We start from the raw sequence: 20,130 nt of genomic DNA, 5'->3' as shown, positions 1-20,130 counted from the left end.
TAGCAGGGAAAGGGGGGGAAAAGCCAATTATTTCATTTTCAGGACAACGAACTCCTGGAGGGAAGAGAGCTACAGATGTCATATTATTTCATTTTCCAGGTAACATGACTGTTACTGCATCACTGCAGACACTGCATGTGGTTCTCACCTTTCCTGAAGAATAAGAGGGAAAAGTGTAGCAATGTGTCAGGTTAAAGTTGGTTTCTTAGAGAATTTGATGATGCTGATTATCCTTATCTGTAATAGGCAGCACAGACAATAATGTTGCCACTTAACATGGAAGTGTGTGATCTTGTGAAAGAGATCTGTTGTGGCCAGAGCTCTTTAGAAGGTTTAAAAATTGAGTGCTTCTGCAAACAGAATTACTGTAGAAATTCATAGGAACCCAGTGGAGGTGAGGACTACAGGGTCAGATCTCCTAGTAAATAAATATTGTGCCAAAATCATTAAAATGCTGCAGCTTTCAGAGCACTTTACTGTCTTGCACCAGTCAGTGACATTTACACCTTCGCAGGGAAACTGTTATAACACTGGTGAGGGCAAGGAGGACCTTGATGTGACAGCCTTTGAAACCCGCTTTGTGAATGAGGATGCAGTGTGAAGCAACCTGATAGTCGCATGCTGAAATACACCAGTCTCCTTCTACGTTTTATCGATCCTTCTCTTTCCTGGAGAAGAAAAGTTGTTATTAAAAATACTAATGTATGATGGAGATGACAGAAAGATTGCCTTTGATTTAAAGGCTGTGCGGATGAATTGCATAGCAGTAAAAATGTTTCAGCCCTAACAAGATATGACACAGGAATCTTCAAAAGCCCCAATTCCAGCAGTGCTCGGAGTTGCTTCCCTTGCTGTTTTGCTGCTGAATCATTTTGACAGCGTGAGGAACAGGGTCTAAACACTACTATATGGCAAAGAGCCAAACTGCTAAGCTATACGAGCCACTTCAGCAGTCTGAGTAATGCAAAGGCAGAGCAGCCTGAAAAGCAACTGTAAATTTATGATCAATTGTAGGTGTAAAGGTACATCTTGAGACATCTGCAGTTCTTAGCGATTTGTAAAAGGAGGTAACTTCTGATGCTGCTATGAAATGCTGTTACTACTGCTGCTGGAAGGCTGGGACTGCAAGGTACAATTTTCCTGCCTCTTGTATACTTCTATAATGGCTCTCAAGGCAATGTGCTCGTCTTCTGTGGGTGTTATAGGAGGAACAGGTACAGGTTTGAATGCCACAAAGTGTGGAATTATTAATTTTTTTTTGTTCTGCAGTTTCCTCTCATAATAACAGCAGTTTGTTCAGAGTTGCATTTAGGGAGAGAAGAAGATGTGGGCACAGGTCACACAGTATGTCTCTAATTTAGAGCAGGCCAAATTATAGCAGATGAAGCAACAGCAGAGGGGATTGCACTGGGGTTATGGTATATTCCGGGTTCTGGAGGGTGTGTGTGTTTGGGTCTGTCAGCATGTTTATTGATGCTGTGTAGGTAACACAGACCTGATAGCAGCTCATGATTTCCAAGGCAGGTGAGGAATGTTTAGCACAAATAAATCTGCGTGGCTGCTCCTGCGGTAAGACTACTGCTGGCATCTCTTGGTGTGAGCAAGTGCCGGTGTGTCAGCAGTCAGAGGCGCTGAGCAGCGGGTGCGAGGGCTGGGCTGATGTGACACAGCTCTGTCGAAGTGGAGTGAGAACAAGGCTGAGGCTGGCGTAGCACCAACACTTTATATTGGTGCAGGTCAACTGGAAAAAGACCTTTTGCTGGTATCGTTTTTTTTCCAGTTGAGGACCTGGTTTAAGCTGTCCTGGCAGACCTCTCTCACTGGGATTAACTGTGTCCATTAAGAGGTTTGCTAACTCAGCCTTACTAATACCACTGTAGAGCAATCATTTTAAATCCAGAGCTCTCAGCTAGTGGCATCCTTCTGCTCCTCAGTGCTGGCTGCCTGCTTTTAAGTGTTGTTGATGGGAGGGTACTGCAAGCCAGAAGCCTGTCTTCGGGTATGTCTTCTGCCACTTGCTTTCACGCCTTGTAAAGCTACCTGAACTATTTTTAGATGGGGAGCACTGTAACTAAAGCAGTCTGGCCGTGATATCTCTGAGACCTTATGATCTAATTTATCTTTGTTACCTGGGTAAATTAGCCCACACAGAGCTCTGCGCTGTCATGTCTGATCATTTATTGATTCCTGCCTAGTGAAAATCTTCTTCTACAAGTCTGCATCATAGTGGGTATGTGCGCTTTGGTAGCCTGGCTGATATGATGAGAAGGCAGAAGTCCCTCCAAGTAGCAGTTCAGAAGAAGGAGCTGTTAACAGGGTGAAAATACACAAGGAATTTGGATTTTGCAAATCTCCGTCTTTCATCTTTCATATCTGTCTGTATTTAAAATGCAGTCAGGAGAGATTGTGTGTGCGTGTATTACATGTAAAATACATTTTGGAGACAAAGATCAAATTTACACTGCAGTGCTGATGGTTAAATTGTGAATTTGCAGCCCATTACTTTGTAAGCTGTTTCAAAGCGTATTAGCACTTGGTTGCTAGAAATTCCTGTACAATTCTTATAGCACACAAGCAGCTCTGTGACGGGTGTGCTGCCCTCCACCTGGTCTCGTTCCCTGACCTGATTCCCTCAGCTGCTCATCTTCTTTCCCCGCCATGACTACATTTGTGTGGCATTTTCTCCCTCCTTGGAAGGTTATCTTCTGTCACTCTCCCAACACCACAAGTGTTTATCAACACCTTGCAGTGCAGCTGCAAGTCTGGGTCATGACTCCCTTTTGTGAAAGAATTTATTAATAGACTTGCTGTTAATTTTGCTTCAGGGCCTGGTGTCAGGGACAGAAACGTGCACAAGTCAAACATCAGAGTTGTTAATTTTAATAGGCTATCGATAAATCTGTGATCAGATTTTTAATTGGTTTTGTTTACACACATATGGGCACTCATGCAACAGAGCTACAGAGTGCTTCTTGAGTTCACAAGCAACATACAAAACCCAATTATTAGTATTTATATGGGACTCATCTCTGAAATACCAGCATTTGGAGTAGATAGACAAGCATACTGAACAGCTTTCTGTAGATAACACTTAGTAAAGGAGGCAGAGAAGGGATGAGGAAATGGTTGGAATGTCATATCAGCCCAAACACTGTGATAAATAACCCACACTGTTGTCAGCAAAAGGTAGAGGATCAGAGATTTTGGACCCATTAAATTTACAAATATTCTGTCCTTGTCGTTGTCTTATCATCCTGGAATGTTTAGGTGGAACTTTGCTCCATGTGCTGTTTTCCACCTTCCTAACAAACATAATTTTTACTTCACACAAAGTATTATATTTTTATTTTTTTTATTACAAGAAAAGTAAGCTGTGAATTCAAGCACTCAAAAGTTACAATGAACAAAAAGACTCCTTAGAAACTTTGTCTGCTTTGATCAAAAAGAGGTAACACCCCTGCTGCTAATGATTGTTAATAATTCACAAACAAAATTTTAAGTGAATATAATGTAAAGGGAAATTGCTATTGCTAGAAGCTCTAAGCTGTTGTAGCTTTGATGATGCTCCTTGCTGACACTGAGTGGTGCAATTACCACATGCTGATGGAAGAGAGCTGCGATTACCACATTTTCTGAGTCAACTGCTGAGATATTTTTTTAGTTGGCATTGGTGTTTATCTATGTGGTTATTGTAGGCAAATTCTGTAAAGTACTTCCCCAATATTTGTAACAGAATACTAGGGAGAGACCTAGATATCTCTTTTTTTTGTTCTTACCGTAAATATCAGTGCTTTGCATTAAATCCTTACTGTGAACAGGAGTCTATACTTCCAACCTAGCTGAAATCACTGTGGGAATTGGTGGGGGACTCTGTGTAAGAAAAATAGTAGCAGGGAGTGCTGGAGGCCTTGAGAAATTTTGTATTAAATCATTTTGCCCTTTATCACGGATGATGTTCATTTGTTTATTTTTGTAAGTCTGGTGGTAAAAGTGTGGATAATTAATTAACCTTTCTGTCCTAGATTTACCAAGGACCCAGTGCTATTTGTGGAGGGACCAAAACACATTATTTCCATTTAATAGTGTGATTGCTGTGATTGACAGGGTAAAAAGCAGCTTGAGTGGCTGCTTGTACACCTATGCATGTATTCTTATGACATTTTGATTGCTTGTAATTTTTATTTTTTTCCAATCTTGCTTTTCTCATAGAAATATTTAAAAATTGGTCTGAGTTCAGGAGCAAATTGTGTGGAAAATTTGGTGCTAAAATGGGTTCATTTGTTTTCAAGAATGAAGTGACAGGAAGGAGAACACATTTTCACACTTGCATAAAAAGACTGTCTGGACCTTGAGTTTGGAAGTGACTGACATGGAGGCTAGGCATGTAGCTTGTTCGCCCACAGAGTGTGTCATGGAGTGTGTAGATAAGGTCTAGGATGGAGCTGAACATTTCACATTTTTCATATTCCTTTTGTAAAATAAAAACACCCCACACACTACTATGCAAAAATATTTAATACTGGTTTTTAAATCATTAAAATATGTTCAGAGAATATTTGGGTTACACTAACACTGGAAAAAGACAGGAAGTAAAAAGGCAATCTTATGTCTCTTCCTGTAGACATGCATATATGACAAAATCTTTCATAACATGATCAGACAGTTTGGTTTGTGGTTTTATTGTTTTAAGGTGTCACTTTCTTCAGTGTTGGTATTTGTCAGTGCAAGGTGAGTCTGTAAACAGTCTGAGATCCAAAGCATCCCACCTGATCAGCTGTAGCTGCTGGATGGCATCCAGTGATCAGGGCTCAGCTTAGCAACTCCCATGAGAAAGGACAGACTTTAGTCCTTGGTCACTGATGCCACACCTGGGCAACATGCCATGTCCCATGTCAAATCACTGTGCACCTCCACTTGTCAGGACTTGCCAGCTCTGCCATCTCATGACACTCAGCAAAAAATGCAGTTGTCTTATCAGGCCTAAAAAGAAATGCAAAGGTGCACGTTTGCTGAAGTTTCAGAAATACTCATGTATTTTTTATTTGTATACGTATGTGTGTGTGTGTACGTGTGTATGCCTTGTCAGGGACATGCCAAGTCTGTTGGATGACAAGCAGACCCTTGTGGTCCTGGCTCCTTTGCCCAGAACCAGTGGCACAGTCTCCATGCCAGGCAGCAGATCTTTAGAAATTGCTGGAGGAGGGTACATCATTCTATCTGCCTTTGCCATTTCACACAGCATGTGGAAGGTGGGCTAATCAGATTATAGATGCCTCTACATTTTCCAAGTAAGTGCTGGATTTTCTGGAAGAGGTAGAACAACTTAAGTTGAGTAGAAAAGGCATCGAATACAGTGGTGGTGACTCACCTCATTAACTGTATCTTGCCGATGGCCTCACACCTTGTGAACTTTTTTTTAATTTATCTTTTCATGGCTGGCCACTCATTTGTCATGCTGACAGGCAATGGCCTTCTGAGAACACTAGCTACTATTATGGGATCACTGAGGCCGAACAGAAAATGGAGAAAATAGCAAGAAATATAAAAGTGCTAGTCTGTCTCTAAACCAGGTAGGTGGATAAATGGTCGTTGTGAATCTGTTTGCGCATAGAAATACAGCTATTCTGTTGGTATTAAGCAACTTGATCTACTTCAGCTTCAAATAAGAGCCTAAAGGAAAACGATATATTTCATTATAGGTGAGGAGTAAGAAGATGTTCACTTGACTATCCTTGAACTGAGCATACTGACTCAGAGGAAATGTGGATATATGGAGAGGGGCATAGAGGAGATGGGGGCCATTCCTCTACCTGGATCTAGAAACACTTTCTATTACAAAAACACATGCAACTATTTGTTTTCAGAAGATCTCAAATGCCCTGTTATGTTTAGTGGAAACACATCAGGGTCAAGGGTCTCCCTCGGGTGTCCTCTGAAAGAGCCTGTGAAATGCGGAGTCTGAAAATCAGCCAGAAAAGATCTTTTTGGGAAGGTGAGTCATGTGAGGACCATCCATCAGGCTTAACCTACAGGAGAGGTTAAGGTGAAGTTTTCTGGAAAACTTACACATAAAGGAATCTGTGTCTTGATCTCACAGAGGAGAGTCTTGTAAAGGATTCACTCAAGTCTTCACAGTGTCTTATAAGGATAAATCTGAATTTTCTCATTTGAGGAAGGGCATAAATAGTATTTGTAGGGGGACAAAAGTAGGTTGCAGTGATAGAAACAGCCGCAAGCAGAGGCAAAGCCAATGTATGAGGGTAACCCTAAAAATTGAAGGTGTTATGAAGATGGCAGTAAAGAGTTTTCATTATGATTGAATATTAATTAGTGACATGCCTATTAATGATGACAGTAATTAACAGAGGAAGGAAAGACTTGTCATTGTCCCGAGGGTGAGTAATCAGTCTTGGCAGGTGATAAATAATGGTTCAGCAAACTCAGCAGAAAGATAATATGTCTGCCTCAGGACAACTGGAGAACAGCTATAACATCTTCCAGGCTCTTGGCAACATTCAGGAATGACTTCATGTTTTTAACAAAGACAAATTAAAATCCCTGATCTCAAGAGTTGTTTATATTCCAGAGTGGCTGATCACAGGAGTTCTGGTTGAGTTGGTGCCTTCAGTTTACTTACCCCTTTAAACCTTTCTCTTTAAATCTTAATAACAGGGGGAAGAAAGACTGAGGAACCAGCTTTCAGCGTTACTTGAATTTTTCATTGTAGTTTGATGAAAATTGAATAGATTCCTCAAAAGAGGCCTAGAGCTGGGGACATGATCATTCTGTGTAAAATGGAGCGGGACTTAATCCTGCATTAAGTATTCCTGTATATCTGGAAAGGGATCATGCAATGTACTTCATCTCCCTTGAGCAAAGCAATGCGCTACTCTAGGTGATTTTCAGATATCCGCTGTCACGTCACTTGGCAATAAGATGCCTAAGAGATCACTGCAAGCATGTAATCTGAGACCAAAATCAGGAGAAACAGTGGACTGTTTAGATTGGGGACTGAACAGAAAAACCAAGAAAGATTCTGGTTTAGCTTGAACCAAGACAACATTTTGTGAGGTTTTGTTTTGTTTCTAACAATACAGAAGCACTTCAGTTTGACTCTTCTTGAAATGGTTTTCTAACCCCAAATGTTTTGTTGTATCTTTAGGATATTTTTGTTTTGTAAAAGGCAAAAGGGAACATCCATATTTATAAAATAGAATATTTTGTTAACAAACTTGTCAAAACAACAGTTACTGGCTCTGAACATTTTTCCCATATGTTATTCAGCAAGCACTGTTCACTAGATGTGTTCTCACCTAGCAGGTAGTTTTGGACCCCTCAGACATCTTTTTCTGAATAAATTTACTATTCACAAAAAATGATGTGACTTTAGGATGCACATGGCAAGGCAGTTTCAGTAGAGACAGGAAAGCGCTGGCAGCATTGCCAGAGGCATTGGTTAGATATTCTGCAAGGTACTGCCTGCAGTTCTGGTGACCCCAGTGTAAAGAAATGGAACTTAAATTTGAAAAGTTGCTGAATGCTAAAGCAGAGAGAGACCATCTTAAGAGGACATTAAAAGAGTTTGGTTGGTTGTGTCAGCCCTCTGAAGAAACACTCAGGAGAAGCTATCAAGGAAGAAGAAGAATTCTTTCCGTTGAATGATAAGAAAGGTATGGTATCAAATAAATTGCATATTAATAAACTTAGTCTGGGAAGTTACAAGGAGAGTTCCATCTATCCAAACCAAAAAGAAAAAAAAGAATTCTGGAATAGCTTTCCAAATTGGATAGTGGCAACTTAAATTGCTTCTAGGTGGAGTTGGGAGGTGCGGAGAGTGACCATAGAGCTGGGATTACAAGCTTGTGAGATGGGTCCTTTAGTGCCTGGTTTGTTGATACCTTCAAGACAGATTGAGACAATGTCCAGCTGATGTTTGTTGGTCACATCTGTTTGCCCAGTATTTAAGTGAATGCTTCCCTGATCTTTATGAGCTCTGCTGATTGCCTGCAGGGGAAAAGTAGGTTGTTTCACTTGCCTTGGGTGGGGGACGAGGGATGTCAGGTTCATATTCCTGCTTGCTGCTGAAGCCTGGCTGATGAGGGTTTACTGGTGCTCCTTGCGGAGTCGTGGGTCAACTTGCGTTGTCAGGGAGAGCGGGAATCCACATTTCTAGTGGGATTTTCACCTGTATGGGTGAGTCACTCAGACCTGCAGATGTTGCAGGGACCTGGGACACTAGCAGCGCCTGTTGTTTCTCTCTGTGGCACATCGTAATTGTGACTCCTGACGTTTGTTCTATTTAAGGTTTGCTGAGGGTGTGGGGATGCTCTGGGCCTGTGGAAAGCAAAATGTCCTTCAGACTTTTCTGGAAGAGGCATCACGTGGGTTATGCTGTTTCTTAAAGTGCCCACCATGTCTGAACTCAGAAGTGCTCCATGCAAATAAGATCCTCTGGGGTTTGTTTAGTAAGCCTGAACCATATGGTTGACCAGTTCCTTTTTGTATGCTATCTTCAACTGATATATCACAAAGCATAGCACTAAGTATTACCAGGGCTATTAGCCTACTGTATGCAGACGCAACTATTTCTCAACAAATTGACAGTACGCTAAGAAGGGCTGGGTGTTAATGTCTGCATCCAGACAGGGCATTGTTAGGTTGTGCTGCCCGCTGCTGTAACTTGGCATGGACTTGCTAAATTGCCTCCCAGTGCCCTTGCTGATTGCCTTTGACTTTGGACAAGTCAAGTTAGCTGACTTGTATACACTACTATATTTCATTTTAAGCTTAACTTTGTGAGTATGGGGTTTAAATAAATTTTGCTGCCCTGTCATGTTGTATCTTGTTAAAAGGCCTTAGCTTCTAATGAACAGCGACACATTTTCCACTTCTATGATCTCCATGCGAGCAACAGAGGGGTTGTATGCATGCAGAGGATCACTCCTAGAGATCTTTACGCTGCCTCGAAGAGAGCAACAACCTTTGCACTACTTGATGGGCCCTGAAAGCCTAAAAAACTACCTGATAGGCCTTAAAGACTTGCTTCCCTGCTCCTGGCCACCATCCTGCTGGTGCAGTCACTAGCAGGTGACAGCTCAACAGGAGCTTGGTTAGAGGCACACTGAATACCACTTCCTTCCTCAAGATATTGCTTGTCTTTGGCATAAGCGAGGCTTTCCTCTGTCTTTTTTTGACTGATAACTTAGTTCTGTACTTTTAGATTATTGCCTGTGACATTACAGGTGCAAGGTGCCAGTAAATGCTCCTTTGTCTCCTTGCTAGCTAGTGCTTGCAGAAACATAACTCCTGGTGTGCTGAGGTGAGAGAGAAGCAACTGAGAGAGAACAAGTTACATGGAACCATTAGAGTAATATCTGACTTAAAGTATATCAAGTCCCCTATCACACAGAATACTTCTTGGGACTTAGTACCTGTCAGTAAGTATATAATTATAGTGTGTCACAAGAAGGAAAAACATTCTGAAACCTCCGTGGAGATAAAAAGGAAAATGGAATAAAAGTCATGTCAGTTATATTGTATGTATCTCAGTGTTATCTCTCTAGGGCTCTTAAACCCTCTGGTCTCAGTGTTTAATTCTTTCTTCTCTCTGTCTCTTTTTTTTTTTTTTTTAAGGTGCTGATATTGTGCAGTGGCTTATGAAGAACCTCAGCATTGATGATCCAGGTAAGGTGACCACAGCTGGGGAGGAGCACATACCCCATCTGTGTTGCGTGTGCCATTAGACAGTAGATACTATTTTGCTACAGTCTAAAATAGTAGCGGAACAACAAGGTTGATTTAAGCATTGGAGGGAAGAAGGCAGGAAAGAGATAAGAATCAACATCTTAATTAAGTCTAATGCCTTACACTGCAACACACAGAAAGCACTTTGTAGGAGTCTTAGCCTGTCTGTGAAATTGTTGCTACCTGAGAAAGACTGATTGATTTTAAGGTTGTTCCCAAACTTGGAAAGGAAGTTGGTGGATGTGTGTGGTTAACCAGGCAAATGCAGTGGGACGTTCTCATGGTGTGGAGGAAGGTAGCCATGACTGACAGGACATACCAGCCAAGGGTGACACAGACACCATTACAGGATCAGATGATGGCTGCTAATTTATCACAACAGATAGATAAATGGATGATCAGCCATAAATAATGATCAGTGCATGGGCAGAGTCCAAATAGTTAATTCTTCAGAGAAGCCAAAATCATTTTGGCACAGTTAAGAACTATTGGAAAAAGAGGAAGAAAAGATCTTCAGGTCCAGAAGTTTCTTTTCCTCCTCTGGAAAGGAGGAAAAAAGGAAAAAAAAGGAAAAAATCCTGCATCTCACCCCTCCCAGTTTGTTTCTGCTGCCTACTGTCACCATGTAAAAGCAGAGATGGAGGCAGTGCTGTCTCATCCAGGGCATCCCTACACACACATGCCTTCTCATGAGTCCAGTTAAGTCCAAAATCCAGATTTCAGCTGCAGACAGTAGCTTTATTATCTACCTGGGGGTGCATGAGCAGCTGATGTGTATTTTGCAACTCTGAGAAAGTTGATGCAGCTTTTGATAGCTGACATTGGTTGAAAATCTGTGCAGATGTGCCTCTGGGCTGGTGAAGGTTGCCCTGGCACTGCTAGGCTATATACTCCCCTTTGCCTCTGCACCGTTTCCTCTAATGAATGGCAGTGCTACAGTGTCAGGATTTGTCTTTATGAATAAACATGCTGCTAATGACCTAGTGTTGCAGGTGTTAGTCAGATTTGGTAGAGGCAAGTGGGGTTCACTGATGGAACAGTCTTCTTGTCAGCTGTCACCTGTGGTGGATAATGTGCTTTGAATTGAATTTCAGACTGTAGAGCTGAACTGGTGTGTGACATTTTGTAAACACAAAACCAGCAGGTTAAATATTTGAGCAGTGTTTCATCTGTATTGTAAGGCTGATTTCTGCTCTTCTGCTTTGCACAGTTTGGTTGGAAGGCATAAGGATGTGGTGTGGCTACAGAGAGGCATGTGTGCACCAGGTCTTGGCATGAGTCATTGCCAGAGCCGCTGCTGAAAGCAAAGGAGTGTGCAGTGCACGTCTTCCTGACATATCCCTGCTGTTTTCTCTCTTTCGCAGGGGAAGCAATACACTTGGGAAGTCTTATTGCTGCACAGGGTTATGTCTTTCCAATCTCAGATCATGTCCTTACCCTGAAAGATGATGGGACGTTCTATCGTTTTCAGGTTGGTGAGCCCTCTGCCTCCCTTGTGGCCCCTTCTACTGTCCCTGCAGTAGTACTGCTGAAATCACCTGCTCTTTATCCCTAAGCACCCATTAGGTTTATGAAGCCAGGGATTGAGGCGTTAGAAAGTTATGAAGTCCCTTCCAAAAGATCTGCTTTAGAATCCCAAACCACCCTCTTCTAATTTCTGACCCACAGTTTTTACATAAATGAACAGATATGTCCTGCGATTTTTTTGATATGTGGTTTCAAGGCTGTTGTACTCAGATTTGAACTAAACCAGAAGAAAGAAAATGGCTTTCAGGTTCTAACTTCGGCACAGAATTGAGTAGCCACCCTCCTGTCCAGAATGGACCAGGGCAAGCTTTGGAATTGGACATTCAAGCTCTGGCACAGCAGAAAATTCAAATTTTTATCCTCTCTTGGTTACAGATTGGTGTGGAAGGGGGCAAGCTTCAGACTTGGCTTTTTTACAAAGGATGTGTAACCTTGGCAGTCACCTAAAATGGGACATCTCTATCCCTCAGTGTCCCTGTGCCTCCAGATGTGTTGAATTTTTAAAGCATCCTGCGCTTGAGTTTCATGCCCTGTCCAAAATCTGCTGCTGTCAACTTCCTAGATAACTGAGTGCTTGTGCTGCAACAACTCCTTTTGGACAGATTGCATAACTTTAAAAGAAGCAGTAAGTTCAAACCTGGAGTCCTACTGCCTAATCCTGCTGGCTGAATTTGTGTTTTTCTGTTACATGATCCTAGCCAGCTCCCTTATCTTTCCTGTGGCCTCTCTTCTGTTCACCCTCCTGTTCCTCCTTTACATTTTTTTCTCTTTTTTAGTTTTGTTTGAAAAGCCCGTTCTCCTCTTTGCATCTGATCTCGCTGCTGCTCATGCTCACTGTCCTACTGCTAATGTGGTATTGTGTTATCATATGAGACCAATGGCACAGTGAACAAAGCAGCCCAGGAGATCAAAGACCTCCCGTTATCTCACCCCACCTTCTGGTTACCTGGCATCATTCAGACTAAGATTTTTCATTACAATTCCCTTGCTTTTCTGAAGTCCTGCTCCTCCTGTCATGTAAGGCTTTACAAAAGCAGGGGTAATACTGATAGCCTATTTAGTTATTTTTCTCTGTTTTAAATGAATGACACCATAAGAAGTCCTGTGCAGCTCTCAGGAGCTAGATTTCAATATCATTTAATTTCTTTTCCTTATTTTAAGCCTGCGTAAATCACATCATCAAATTGTCTTGACTGCTTATTGACTTTTCTTTTCTTTTCCTTATCTTTTCCTACAACTTTTGCTTATTCCTTGCCTGTTGTAATTTCCTGCAACAGTTCTCCTCAGCTGTTTTCTGCAAAAATAACCTGATAGAAACATGTTTCTTTTCCATTACTCTTTTCCTGCCACTTTCTACCTCAGCACCGGTCCCTTCTTTGACAATAGCTTATCATCTTGTGAAGTTCATAAGATGCATGTCAGTGAGGAGCATTGAACCTTGTATTGTTTGATCCCTCCATGTTTTCCCACTGTACTTTGGTGCAAGGAGTAGTCTGTGTGTAATGTCCTACACCCATTTGTGGCATTACATCAGTAATGCAAAACAGTGTTCTGTAATTTGTGTGATCACAGGTACATTATTTTTCATTCATGTTAAAACTGAAATACAGCCACACATAGTAATATATTGTTATTAATTGTAGCAACTGCAATATGCAGACCTGGATAGAAAACAAAAGCAGTAAGCTTAGCGGGACTTCTGCTTTCAGAACAACTCTAATCAGCTGAGTTTTGACCTCTGTCATCTGTTATATTTAAAAAGTAAATTGTTTTGTATGCTGCCAACCACAGTGGTAGCTGCTCCAAAAAAGCAAGTGGTGTGTAGCATATATAAGAGCCATGAAGTTTCTCATGCTCTTAAAAAAAAAAATAGATTCAGGGTGCCTGTGAATTGCTGGGAAAAGAGGAGTTTCTGGGGATAGAGGGTAAAAGATCCACATTCAGATGAGCTGGCAACAGTGTCTAAAATATAATCATGATAATGGACATCCTCCTCAAGAGATGCTTGTATTACAGCATCTCTATTTCCCTGCAGTGAGGAATGTTAAAGGTGATACCTCCCTGGAAAAGCATCCTCACTCTTACTGAGATCTGTAGCAGTGTTTCCCCTGAGGGCAGAGACTAGGCTGTAGACTTTGTGATTCTTCTTTTTGTACTTGCAATGTTTTTCTGCATCTGAATTGTTTTTCATCTCTTAAATTACAAAAATGCCTATGTTGTTTCTTAGGCACCCTACTTTTGGCCTTCAAACTGCTGGGAACCAGAAAATACAGATTATGGTGAGAGTATAATTATTTCATTATAGAAAGTTAGTACAGAAAATTTGTGATGGAAAAAAATATCCTTAAAATAATTACTGTTGGCCATCTAAACCCTTCATCAGCAGTTTCTTGTCAGACCGCAGCATCCGAGGCAGATATGTGCCCGTCTCAAATACATGAAGTGAAATCCCAGGCTGTCTCAAGCCCATGGAGCTGTAGCTGTCGAGTTCAGTGGGACCAGGGTTTTACCTACCGTTACCTTCATTTTCCCATAGCTCTGTTACTTTTGGCAGGATTTATGGTGAGCAGAATACGGCTCCTTGGGAATCTTAAATCCCATATTGCTTTTGTGGGAGGACATACTCTGATCTGTAGCTGAATCTGATATGTTGATCAATAAAAAGTTACCTCATCTGGGCACTCATCTGGCTGATCAATAAACCAGTATATAACTGATGGCAACTCATAGTTAAAGTCATCTGATATATGACATCAGACTTATTTTTCCCATTTTTTTAAGATTACCAGATGATAGCTGGTAAAAAAGAGACTGAGCATGGTTTATGAGCTAATAAACTGCAACATGGTGTGTTAAACGTGTGAGGGCCTGCAGACAGTGATAATACATAAAGAAAATATGTCAGTGTTGTTATCTTTAGCTGTCTGCATGCAATATTGCTGTCTCTTCCAGAACTGCACTTTTTTCACAGTTAAATGATAAAATCAATTGTTGCATCCTGGTGTGGCATTGGAAGAGGAAGTGAATCCATGTGTGCACTCATAGAACAGGAGCTTCTGGAAGTCCTTCTTTTGAAATATCTCATAATCTAAAATCAGTTTAGAACTCCTCCCTGAATAATCAGTTTTTGTCTTTTTCTTTCCCGGGCAATAATTACTGATCATTATGGATTCTGGAAATCATTTGCTGAGATGGAAAAGTAGCCTGCAATGGTGTCTGTCATGTGACAGTTCATTTGGAGTCCTCATCTGCAAGGAAGCTAGCACAGACTTCTGTGTTTATCCCAGTGAGGGAACTGCTTAGGAGAAAACATGATGCTGTTCATTATATGCAAAATAATGTCCAGATATTACAGTCACCATATATAACTGTCTGAACTGTGCCAGATGTGTATTCTGTAAATATCAGAATAACAATCCAAAGAGGGAAGTTCTGTTTTTTTCCTATAGTATCTGATAAAGAACTGGTTTTGCAATCAGATTATTGTGCTGCAAGGGCATTGAGTGGAGCAGTGCGCCTCAAAATAAAGCCCTATATGAGCTGACCCACAGCTGGACAAGCTGCAACTGTATTAGCTCTGAGCCCTGTAGTGACTTCGATTTTCATCTGTCCCAGAAATCTCTAACATATGCTTATAATCAGTCTTTGCATATCAGAGGTCTGTACAGATGGAGTCTTCCCAGGAATTAATCCCAAACTAGCAGTAGACCCAAATAAAACTGAAATCCCAGCAGCACTTCATACTTTTTTTATTTGCATGGATCCACTTGCAGGACAGGAACTAACTTGCTAATGGCAGGTCACTGCCTAGCATGAAGAAATACCGTGAGATGACTGACTCACTTTATTTGGTGTTATAAATGGTTTACAGAGGAAACTGCCCTTGAGATGCATAAATATACATGAACTGATCAGCTCTAGTTACCATGCATAATATTGGCTCATTATATAAATGTTAGAATTATAGGAATAGCATAGAATAGAATTACATAAGTAGCACTGTTTGTTTTTTATATATTTTTTTCAGTAGAAGAATAGGTTTCCAATGAAAAACATCCATGAAGGTGTCAGAAAATTGTATTTACCAGCAAACCAAAACCCCATGATTTACAAAGAAAAGCTGAAATTTTCTGAAAAAGATTTATTGCAGTTTTCTGTAGATGATGTTTTGCCTTCTGCCCTGTCTGGTTTGGTATACTGCTGGACAATAAGTACCTGGCCCTGCAGCATGAGAGAGGGCAAAACACAAGGAAGCTATAAAATTCACATCTAGATTCATCCCAAAATGAGAGCACTGGACCTCTGTTATGTAGTTCAGACCTGACTTAGACACAGGATGTGCTGAGGACCTTGTGTTTCAGCCTGTAATGGAAATGGGGTGAGCTAGCAGGTCCAGCTGAGGCTTTCCCAGAAGGCAGCCTGGGACTGGTTTGGTGTTGTGCACCGGGCTCATCTTGACTCTCAGAATCCCAAACCACATCAGTTTCTGCAGTCTCTGCCTATGGTGAAGTGTGAGAAAGCTTTTCTTGTCCAATTGAAATGTGTGGAGTAAGTGGCTGGAGCATATGAAAAAATGCTCAGATCATACCTTTAGGATCTAGCCTGTATTTCTCTTTCACTTCAATATCCTGATTTTTTTTGTTTTTGTTTTTTTTTAAACAAAAGGGGAAAAGAAGTGCAGGGATGCTCACTTTGGCAGGCATATTCCCAAAGTGCTGAGAGGAACAGGTTGCTAATGCTAAATCTTTTACCAGCCCCAGAAGCAATTGTGCCTTTCTCAGACATCTTGTTAGGTCCTGGCATCTACTCTCAGCACTTTTAAATGAGATGTCCCAGATGTTTAAGGCCTCTGAGATTACTAGTGGGTAATGTCAGCTGGGTATTCAGCCCTCTCATTTCTTGGCTCATGTTGCTTTCTGATGAGAATGAACAGTGCATGGACCACTTTTTTCTTTTTTAAGATCTAGTACTAATAATCTGTCTGTAATTGTTTTCCATTCTGTTTCTCCCTTTAGCCATCTATCTTTGCAAACGGACCATGCAGAACAAAGCTAGGCTGGAGCTGGCGGATTATGAAGCCGTAGGTACACTGCTGCTAGAGTTTAAAGCTGGGGGGTACAGGGAGGGATTTGCTTGCCAATTGAATGCTGCCATTTTGTGCTTTGGCATCAGCCTTTACTGTGTCCTTTTTTAGTTGTCAGAATTGTGTGAAGGCTGATCTGGAGACATCAGGTATACGATCAGGGAACATCCCTGGCTTTGCAACATCTTAAAGCATCTGCTGTATAGCCAGCCCTCCAAGATTGGGGCAAATTACACAGAAGCTTACATTCCTTTCCTGTTTCCAGTTAACAGTTCTTGGTTTATACAGCAGATATTAACACACGGAAATGACAGCTTTTCAGGTGCATTACTGGGCAATTAAATTGCTGATGACCTATCTAGTTATGAAAGTGATTTTGAGATACTAGACTTGGACTGTTTTCTGTGTGCAATATAAAAAACTATTACTCAAGCTTATTCAGGGCATGTTTTCTGTTATGAAATGGTTATCCATAAAAATATCCCCAACTTTGGCTTCAGATTGGTCAGGGTTTGGGTGGAGAGGAGTGGGAGGGTGAAGGCGGGAGGGGCAGGGCTGGTGTGCGTTTCTTTGAATACTGGCAGTGTAGCGCTCTGACCAGCTGAACTTTTCTTTCTATCATACTGACTTTTCTTTGTTTACTAGCTCAACAGTGTAACAGCTGAATTTCCAACGTGGAGTTTTTCATTGGAGGGTTTGTTTACAAAGACAGTTCTAGTGGACTTCTGTGTTCATGTTTATTAAAATGAAAACATTTATGTTACATATATTGTAGGGTTTTTTCCAAGAATGGACTTTTTCCTTCTTCCTTACCTTCTACATTTTGTGGCTTTTGTGCACATGGATATATATATACATGCCATTTGGTCCTTTCAGTGGCATGCAAAAATTGCCACTTATCTAGTCCATCCTGGAAATGCATCCAGAGTTCCCAAGAGTTCTAATCTTGAAGTACGGGCATAAAGCAAGGAATATTATCATCTGCATGCACTTACATATCCTTTTGCTGAGTTTTCTCTTCTGCATATTGCTGATTTCATTATTAAAACCATTAAAATTGCTCACAGCCAACCAATTAACTGTAAGTACTCTAAAGATCTATCATAAAGCAACAAAAGGCTGTTCAGCAGCACGCACACTCCCACACACATACAGGGAGGCTATGGCTAAGTACTTTTGCACATCGTTGTCTACTGAGAGTAGCAATGCTCCAGTGATGGCAAATAATTAGATCTTGGCAGTCTCTCATTTTTCTTGTGAATATTGCATTGCACAATTAGAGATTACTTCTGCATTCAAACTTTGCTCTCTTAATTAGAGACAATCAGATAAGAATGGCACTGACTCTTCCTAGTCATTATGGGAGCTGAAGCAGATCCAGCAATGGAGATGTAAGCTAAGCACAAGTGAGAGAAACAGGCTTACAGGAGTGGGAAGGAGCCTTCTACATTTAGTACACATTTTTGGAGATGTGGCATGAGAATGCTTCTCCATAGGTATCAGCACTGACCTGGAGTTTCCAAAGAGAATCTCTACAAAGCATCTCAGGGGACATCATCTCAGTTTTAGGTTCTGCTTGCAGCGTTCATAGACAGCCCCTCCATTTATCCTGGTAGAGCAGGGGTCTTGATGATATGATTAAGTTTGCATAATTGTATTCAATTTTGTTTATAATTGGCCAAACATAAGCATGATTCAAATACTGCTTCAATCGTGATCTTTCATTGGCTTCGGCATATTTATTCTGGAGGGCACATGTGAACATAATTTAAAACAAAATTAAAAAGAAAGAGAAACCCACAAAAAATTGTTTTTGCAGATAATTAGTAGTTCTTTCTCATAGCCACAGTTGAGGAAATCATCACAGTTCAGCACAGCTGTAAATCATTTGCTTAAGTGTTTTCCTCCGTGTATATGAACTGAAATTCTTACATAGACTTGTTGGTAACAGGGCCAAGCTTTATGCCTTGTGTTATACAAGAGTTTAAAGTAAATAGTAGGAAGATTTCTTCTAGCATTCAAATGCATGCACTTAAGCACTTTCTTGAAATAAAGGGAAGAGGTATAAAAAGAAGGGCAGTAGAATTAATAGTGTTCATTTTCAATGAAAATTTGCAACAGTTGAATCAGCTGTAATGGAGAAGAGCGTCAGGCTAATGGTCTCATAGGCCTCCTTGTCAGGGTGGGTGTGGATATGTGACTTCGGGGTGCCATTTGAGCCTGAAATTCTGGCCATGTCCCGAGTTTGACCTTGAGCTGTGATGAAGTCACATCCACCTCTGAATGTTCAGATCACAACACTCTCTGTAATGGGGCTGGACCAGAACTCTTTACTTCAGATGCAGAGCAGGGCTGCATCTGGACCCAGTCTTTGCAGTTAGTGATGCTCATTATTCAGACAAACAAGCTATTTCCTTTTATGAATCATCCTTGCAATCCCCAGCCCTCAGTGCTGTGCAGCTGCGTAATGCTCTCAGCAGTTCTCAGGATGAGTAAAGCAAGGGATGCTCAGGCTTTGCACCTTTGCAAGAGCCTGAAGAGAAGAGAGCAGTGGGGGGAGGAAGGGAAAGTGGGGATGAGAGGGAAACATGCAGGTGGCAGCCATCTGCTATCAGAAATGGAATTTGTCAGCTTCACAGAGCTTCCCAGTGTTATCTTTTGGGAACAAGTCCATCATTATTTTCATAGTAGAGCTCAGGCTGTCTTCATCACACTCCATTACTTCTCCCAACAGGGCCCTCTTGACTGCAGCTATGGGGCTGCAGCCCAAAAGGATGTGTTACAGCCTTGTTTTGCCTGCAAGATACTGGCTTCCGTGTCTTGAGTTTTCTAGCTTTTAAAAAAAAAAAAAAAAAAAAAGAATAAAATAAACACCTGCCATGATAACTGTGCTCTTAAGCAGTTGTTGTAATTACAGAGATTAATTGTTCTTACTATTTTCATCTTTTGTCAGGAAAACTTAGCAAGACTTCAGAGAGCATTTGCAAGAAAGTGGGAATTCATCTTCATGCAAGCTGAGGCCCAAGTGAAGTGAGTAAACCTGGAGCACTGAACTGCACCAGTATTTAGAGCTGTGAAGGGGATTCTGTAAAGATAAAACTCTGTCAAAGTCTTTACTGCAACTAAGCTCTGAAGGTGTTGGTAAATTTTAATCACTGGCAGTCTAGAGAGCAACAATAGATAGCCAGTTCTGAAGGTTGGTGCTGGAATCTGAAAGATGGTTTTATTTATCTGTACATGGAAATGTTGGTCAGGAGCTCCTGAGCCAGGATTCACCATGGGAGCTTGGGCAATTCACTTGCCCATTCTGCTTCTACTTTTGTGTAGCATTTTTGTTTTGTATAAATGGAAAGAACAGCATGTTCTCATCTGTCTGTGTTACTCTATGCTCGTAAAGTATTTCTGAGTTTAAAAATACTGCTACTTCAAAGTGATTATAAGGGTCGTATTTACAGCAGACTGGATTTGATTTTCTCATTTACACCAATCCCAGTTGACTCCATCGTACCTCTACTCTGTGCAGTCTGACTTGTGCTACTAAATTAGCATGGAGAATTGAGTACCACTTGCATGAAACTCATCCAGATTTAGTATTTGGGTTTTTCCTATCCTCTGCTCATAATTGAAATCTACCTTTCTTTTCTCATCTTCCCTTGTGAAAACAGTTTGAAGCCTCTCAATGATTTGAGCATGTTTTCATTATTGCTGCAAAATGGGTATGGTCCAGGGTTTGTAGACTAGTGTCTACAAACTAGTGCCTAAAACGCTCCATGTCC

At 41.1% G+C, this 20,130-nt stretch overlaps 1 protein-coding gene across 3 annotated transcripts in view; it reads left to right on the top strand.

The window, feature by feature from the left end:
- RGS6 (regulator of G protein signaling 6) overlaps nt 1–20,130 on the top strand; it is a 288,251-nt gene that overhangs the window by 201,330 nt on the left and 66,791 nt on the right. For all 3 annotated transcript variants that reach the window (XM_074824301.1, XM_074824299.1, XM_074824300.1), the window contains exons 4-8: nt 9,634–9,684; nt 11,109–11,215; nt 13,499–13,550; nt 16,287–16,351; nt 19,308–19,384. In XM_074824301.1, the coding sequence (XP_074680402.1) occupies nt 9,634–9,684; nt 11,109–11,215; nt 13,499–13,550; nt 16,287–16,351; nt 19,308–19,384 (352 nt within the window). The remainder of the gene's footprint in view (nt 1–9,633; nt 9,685–11,108; nt 11,216–13,498; nt 13,551–16,286; nt 16,352–19,307; nt 19,385–20,130) is intronic.

This window comes from Strix aluco, chromosome 4 (genome assembly GCF_031877795.1).
Source record: "Strix aluco isolate bStrAlu1 chromosome 4, bStrAlu1.hap1, whole genome shotgun sequence".
NCBI lineage: Eukaryota > Metazoa > Chordata > Aves > Strigiformes > Strigidae > Strix > Strix aluco.
This window is presented reverse-complemented; position numbering and strand designations above follow the sequence as displayed.